General features: G+C 35.7%; 1 protein-coding gene across 1 annotated transcript; it reads left to right on the top strand.

Annotated features, from left to right (window-relative positions):
* Positions 1-4,009: 4,009 nt before the first annotated feature.
* Positions 4,010-6,950, top strand: LOC107791938 (iron-sulfur cluster assembly protein 1). Its single transcript, XM_016614098.2, has 3 exons — positions 4,010-4,408; positions 4,577-4,631; positions 6,569-6,950. The coding sequence occupies exons 1-3, from the start codon at positions 4,117-4,119 to the stop codon at positions 6,702-6,704; spliced, it is 483 nt and encodes a 160-aa protein (XP_016469584.1). The 5' UTR covers positions 4,010-4,116; the 3' UTR covers positions 6,705-6,950.
* Positions 6,951-7,500: the final 550 nt, after the last annotated feature.

The following is a 7,500-nucleotide window of genomic DNA, read 5'->3' as shown; positions in this document are numbered from 1 at the left end:
CTTCACCAATCGACTCACATTCCTTTTTATACGGTTATATACTTTCGAAAAATTTAGCATTATCTGATTATATAACCATATTATTATGAATGTCGGGATTTTCTGATTTATGAACCAGAAATCGATATGCTTTACTATTTGTTGCCTATCCTATGAAAACACAATCAATAGTTTTCGATCCTATCTTTACCCTTTTGAGTTTAGGAATTTGCACTTTTGCCAAACACCCCCACATTTTAAAATAATTCAAGTTGGACTTCCTTTATTTCTATTTTTCATATGGAATGGATTGCGTTTTGCTATGGGGTACTCGTTTTAATATCCGGTTAGCCGTAAGAATGGCTTCCCCCCACAAGTTCTATGCCAAACCAGAACTTATCAACAAAGCGTTCATCATTTTCTTTAATGATCGATTCTTTCTTTCCGCAATCCCATTAGATTGGGGTGTGTAAGGGGCCGTTGTTTGATGAATAATTCCATATTCTAAACATATTCTTTTAAAAGGAGATTCGTATTCACCACCCCTATCACTTATTATCATTTTGATTTTCTTGTTAAGTTGCGTTTCAACTTTATTTTTGTATTGTTTGAATGCATCTATTGCTTCATCTTTACTATTAAGTAAGTAAACATAGCAATATCGAGTTCTGTTGTCAATAAAAGTAATGAAATACTTCTTTCCACCGCGAGATGGTATTGATTTCATGTCGGTGTGAATTAAGTCTAAAGAATTTGAATTCCTTTCAACTGACTTATAAGGATGTTTAACATACTTAGATTCCACACATATTTGACATTTTGATTTGTCGCATTCAAACATAGGCAATACTTTCAAATTAATCATTTTTCGTAAGGTTTTATAATTGACATGTCCCAAACGTATATGCTATAAATTATTTGACTCAAGTAAGTAAGAAGAAGCTGAAATTTTATTATTGTCAACAACCATTAAATTCAGCTTAAAAAGGCCCTCAGTAAGGTAACATTTTTCCTAAGTACATTGCGTTCTTACTTATTACAACTTTGTCTGAAACAAAAACACACTTAAACCCGTTCTTGACGAGAAGTGAAATGGAAACTAAGTTCTTCCGTATTTCAGGAACATGACAAACATTGTTCAGAGTCACCACCTTGCCAGAAGTTATCTTCAGGAATACTTTTCCATAATCTTCAATTTTGGTTGTTGCAGAATTTTCCATAAAAATGATCTCGCCGGGTCCAGCGGGAGCATATGAAGCAAATGCTTCTCTAACAGTACAAACATGGCGGGTGGCATCAGAATCAATCCACAACTCCTTAGGATTTCCCACTAAGTTGCATTCAGACAACATAGCGCACAAGTCATTAATATCATCATTTGTTTCAACCATATTTGCTTGACCCCTTTTCTTCTCTTTCTTTGGAGCACGACATTCTGCAACTTTGTGTCTAAACTTTTCACAGTTGTGATAATTTCCCTTGAATTTCTTCTTACTGGGATAGTTGTTTGGTCCAGAAGACTTCTTCCGCTTCTTCGGACTAGTTGGAGTAGTTTCAACAATATTTGCTCCCATAATAGTTGAGTTCCCACGTGTCTTCTTTTCTGCAACTTTATTGTCCTCTTCGATCCTCAATCGAATGATGAGATCTTCGAGTTTCATCTCGTTGCACTTGTATTTCAAGTACTTCTTAAAGTCTCTGCATAAAGGAGGCAACTTCTCAATCATTGTTGCAACTTGAAATGCCTCATTGATGGCAAAACCTTCAATAAAAAATTCGTAATTAGTAACAAAATCAATACTTTCAACAAAAGCATTAGTTCAGATTATACCTTCATCAAGGAGATCATTAATTATAACTTGCAGCTCTTGAACTTGGGTAATCACAGGCTTGTTGTCTACCATCTTATAGTCCAAAAACTTGGCTGCAACAAACTTCTTTAAACCGGCATTCTCGGTTTTATACTTCTTTTCCAACGCATTCCATAGTTCTTTAGAAGTTTTTGCATTACTATAGACGTTGTAAAGATCATCCTCCAATCCACTAAGAATGTAATTCTTGCACAAGAAATCTGAGTGCTTCCATGCCTCAGTCACAATAAAACGTTCATTATCAAGAGTTGATTCCGACAGAACCGGAACGTCCTCCTTGATGAAATTCTGTGGACTCAAAGTATTCAAATAGAAGAACATCTTCTGTTGCCAACGTTTGAAATCAATCTCGAAAAAAATTTCGGGCTTTCCTGCCGGAGCCGATGGTGGCACAGAACGACTGAAAGTAGCAATATTGCTCGTAGAGCCAACCACAGGGGTTACTATTTCTGTCATTTCTGCTAACAACAAAACAGACACAAAATTAATTAATGGTTTTAAAATCTTCAAACCGAATAACTTTAACAGAAACATATTAAATTTAGAAAGAAATCATTCTTTTTGGAATGAACTAAAAAGGAAATAAGTTTACTGGAACACAGGGAGTACTATTCTTGTTTAATCCCGTATATGAATTGTACTTCATCTTAGTGTTTTTTCCAGTATATGTGTGATACCTCCCCAAGTTAATCAATAATTTGTGGGAGGTTAAGGACTATAAGGTTAAGTCCTTAAAATTCGGTTTGGGGCCCTGCTTTCAAATTGACTAGCTGGTTTGTTTTTTAACTTTTGCTCTTGATAAATTAAATCTCTTCTATCATGGAATCAAAAACTAGCCTTGCTCTATCATCTTTACCATGCAAGCAGTATCCATCTATTAGCATCTTGTAGGTGATCAAACTAGGTTCTACGTCCTTTTCAATCCTTTATTCCATTACTTTGTTGACCTCTTTACCTTTTTAATCTTTGTATATCCCATCATCATCAATCATCGGATGAAGGTCTCCAATTTAAAATTAATATTTATGTTTTGCTTCGAAAATTATGGATTTAATTGAATATGTAACTATAATGCAATGTACGCCACTGGATGCCTTGCTTATGGTGGTGATGTAATCAAGGTTGATGAAGAATCAGGAAAAAGTGATCGATGCACGTTTCAGACATTTGTGGGGGCGGAGGTAGGGTATTTTTTACGGGTTCGGTCGAACCTAAACTAGTTTTTGTATAGATTCTATATATATTAAATTTGTATTAATATATAATGCGAACCCAATAAATAAAATATGCTATGAGTTCGGTGTGAAGTTCAGAACCCACAAACTTCAAATCTTAGCTCTGCCTCTGTCCATTTTAATGTGGCTCTGTGATTGCCTCTTCATCCTTGGCTATTAAATGGTTCAAGGGATAACCAATCAAGTCTTTCGTCAGTCCTTTAGGATGGATCGGCTCATTTTCATTTTAAAAAAATATTTAGATACAAACTACAGCTAAACAGAACTACGTGAAATGTAAGAACTTTGGCTCTTTTGATATTTTGCGGCTACTCTACCAGCATTAAAATTTTAAAATGAAGAATTCAGTTGTAAAATGAAAGAAATCTTCTTAATCCGTTCGCTTTGGCACCGAATTATCTGGTGGACTTTTGAAGTAGAAATGAGACCAGGTAGCCATTTTTAAGAATGTTGTTTAAAATATATCAATATCTTACAATGTATTTAAAGATTAGCTAATTTCGCTCAAACTTTCGGACACGATGTCCTAGAGTTTAAACCTCAAAATTCAAACTTCAGGACATCGTGTCCTAAAGTTCGAAAATTGTGTTCCGAAGTTCGAATTTTATGCCCTAAATTTTAAATTAGTAGTTCAGAAATTCAGGACACTATCAAAACGCTAAGTTTTGAATTTCTAAATTCAGGATACTTAGTTCTAAAATTTGGGTGAATTGGATAATCATTAAATACATTGTAAATTATGGATATATTTTAAATAGCGGGCTTAAAAGTGGCTATTGCTGCACTTCGCCCATTTATAAAGCTGTACTCAGTTCTGAAGGGCTAAGCTACAGGCGTAAGCTGCATAGGCCCAATATGTCATTCTACATATTGAGCCCAATCCATTTTCGTCTAAATCTGGATAAAATCAACCACTTGTCTGCTTCGACTCTCCGAACCGCCTCACCCAAACGGGAACCTCAAATATATACACTGCACACGCATCCATCCATTTGATTCCCAAATTCAATCAATTAGGGCAAATCACAAAGATGTTGAGGCAAGTCGGAAACAGAGTTCTGGGGCTAGGGCAACGATCGTCGGTGGCGCGTGGGGTGTTGCCGCGGCTATATCATGAAAGAGTGGTGGACCATTACAATAATCCCCGAAATGTGGGGTCCTTTGACAAGAACGATCCCACAGTCGGTACGGGTCTTGTCGGAGCTCCGGCTTGTGGCGATGTGATGAAGCTACAAATCAAGGTCGATGATAAGACCGGGAAAATTACGGATGCTTGTTTCAAGACCTTCGGGTGTGGCTCTGCTATTGCTTCCTCCTCCGTAGGTACGTTTCTTCATTTTGTTTCCGCTTTTCACATACTTTAATTTGTTTCCCATCTGTGTTACAGAATTAATTGTATCATATTTCAACTTTTCATAAACTGATATTATTGAGCATCTTATGCTATTTAGATGTGTGGTGATGATTCTTAATTAAATTTCCAATTTTCAGCAACTGAATGGGTGAAAGGAAAACAGATGGAGGAAGTACTGTCCATAAAGAATACGTAAGTCCTTTGAACCTTTTTGGGTGTTTTTTTAGGTACATAGCTAGGTTTCTGATTGTCCAGTTATAAGTAATTGAACAGTCGTTTCTCTTAGTTATACGTCTTGAACTTTGAGTTCCATTTCGAGATTTTTTTAAGTAGTTCCTGCTTCGTCAAATTTATGTGATATGTCACAATTTAATGGTCCTGCTATGTTGTTCTTACCTTGGCCAATACCAATACTGATTTTGAAATGGCAAAGAGTATATTGGGGGGCTCCCAAGTTGATTTCAGATTTCAAAATAGCTGTTTTTTTAATTAGCATTTTGACCAGAGTAGCCACTAGCCAGGCAGCTTACCCCCCCCCCCCTTTTTTTTTTCTTTTTTTTTGGGGGTGGGGTTTGCTTGCATGCACGTTGGCTGATCCACCGAGTATTACCTCTCAGTAGTTAGTTACCTGAGTAATTTTGCTCCCGGAGATTTAAACAAATGATAAATTTACTTTGTGTTATCATCTGGTTTGTTGCAGTGTTTCCGTTATCCTTCCCACACCCTAAAACATGTTTGCTGAATAAGGTTTAACTACTTGGAGGTTAATGGTTTTCTTAATCTTGTATATGTCAGTTCAGCAAATGTGGGGAGGTGGGCGTTGGGGTTAATAAAATTTAGAATGAGATTACTACAGCGGGCATATCAGCCCACCTATAACAGGGCTATTAGAAAGTAGGCCCTTAAAATAAGAATGAGTGAATTGAGCTTGAGAATTTTTTAGATTTGAAATTATTGAAATTTCGGAAAAAAAACTCTTGAGAGAGGTATACCCAAGTCTTTGGAGAGTTGATATGGCCATCAAGAAAATCTTGGTTATGATTCCTGCAGTTATTTTTTGGTGTTTTGGAGTGAAAGGAACCGAAAATATTTTGATGGAATCTCAACTCCAAATCACTCTCTCAAAGCTAATTCTTTGCTTAATCTTTTTTGCTGGACTAATTACCCCCTAAATTAACACTGACCACTTTTGTACTTTGTTAGCTCCCTATTTATAGATTGACACAGCGTAAAGGGGCTAACAAAACACTTTTTTCCTTTGGATAAGTCTTACAAACTCTTTTTTCATGTATTTCTGTATTTCTGCTTTTCTAACTATCCATCCCCTTGGTGCCTTTCCAATGAAATACCTTACTTCATCAAAAAACTTCAGAAAATAAGCTTATTGAAACTTACCTGAAAAATAAAAATAGAACGCACCCAAGGCTTCTGGTTCAAAGCCAGAGGTAGTACGAGTGGCATATGGTAGGCAAAGTTAATTCCATTTCCATTTTCTTTGAAGTTTTTGCTTGAATCTAATGATCATGCATGCTAAATCTTTTGGCTATTCTTGTGTCCATGATTGTCATTTTTTGAGAGTATATATATGCTCTTAGGAGACTGAAGTTCCCGTACCATGACTATCTTCAACTATACCTGGAAGAAAACTTGTACCATCTTGAAATTGAAAGAATTGCTTTTCTGGGATCCCGTGCAAGCTTGTGCTTCCATTGCGCCTGTTGCTATTATGTTATATTAACGATGGATGGCATAGTTCAACTTCATCTTTTGCAACATTATTATATCCCAAGCAGTGCGATATGTCAGTAGTCTTAGATATAATTACTTGTCTTCTTATCGGCCCCTTACCATTATCTTGGATCCACCTTTGTTTTTATTTGTATGTCCATGGGGTGACATGATTAGATAGGTTATGGGAACAAATCTATTCTTTATGTTGAAACAGATGTAAAGTATTTTGACCTTTTCTGTTGATGTCTGTGCAAGCTGATAGAAGATTAAATTGGTAGTCTGCATTTTTCATTCTTTTCTGCTGTTGATGTCTGTGCAACCTGCTAGAAGATTATTTGGTAGTCTGCATTTTTCTAGGCTGTGAGATGTATTCTGAAACATATTTGACTTTACTACAGGGAAATAGCGAAACATCTTTCCCTTCCACCTGTTAAACTGCACTGCAGCATGCTTGCTGAGGATGCAATTAAGGCTGCTGTGAAGGATTATGTGTCGAAGAATGCAAAGTTAAGTGACAAGGCAGAGAATGCGTGAATGGAAAAAGCAGTTTATGCTTGGTATAGTAGTTGAAATAAAAGGCTTCCGGCAACGAAGTTGAGCATAAGAACGAAGATCCAGGGATGTACGTGTATGTAGTGTCTCTTGGATTTTCATAGATGTAAATTGGCTCTATGACTGTTTGGTTTGTAATAGTGATATTTATAGCGGGGTTCGTCCGTCGGTTTTGAAATACTTGAGTTTGGTATTTTCTGCATTTTAAAAAAAAAAGGTGTTATCCCATACCGAATTTTCACTTTTCGATTTGTGCGACTTTGGTTTGATATTCTGTCAACCACTTATTATTGTGACTCATGAAGTTGATTTTTCAGATTCAAGCACACAAGAAAGAAAACTAAAAGAGGATAAATTAAATTAAAATTTAAAACGTTAATTACGTTTCATTTTAAGACGATTTTCGTTCTTTACTTGAAAGGAGAAGTACTTGAAAGGAGAAGTAAAGAAAAATACTTCCTGTTTCAATTTATGTGAATTTATTTCTTTTTTAGTTCGTACAAAAAAAAAATGATCCCTTTCTATATTTGGAAGCAATTTACCTATATAGCCACACAAAATATAGAGGAAGTAGGCCTTTATGACTTTTACAATATTGAAATTAAGAAAGTGTCTTTTTAGATCTTTTCATGTAAAAGATAGATATATTGTGTGTAAAAACAAATTTCTCATTAGTAAAAAAAAAGATGGGATTATAAAACTAGAAGCAAGTTTGTAATGGGTCACAAAACCAACAACAACAACAACAACATACCCAGTATATTCTCATAGTTGGGGT

The sequence above is a fragment of the Nicotiana tabacum genome, chromosome 4 (genome assembly GCF_000715075.1).
Source record: "Nicotiana tabacum cultivar K326 chromosome 4, ASM71507v2, whole genome shotgun sequence".
NCBI classification, from domain to species: Eukaryota; Viridiplantae; Streptophyta; class Magnoliopsida; order Solanales; family Solanaceae; genus Nicotiana; species Nicotiana tabacum.
This window is presented reverse-complemented; position numbering and strand designations above follow the sequence as displayed.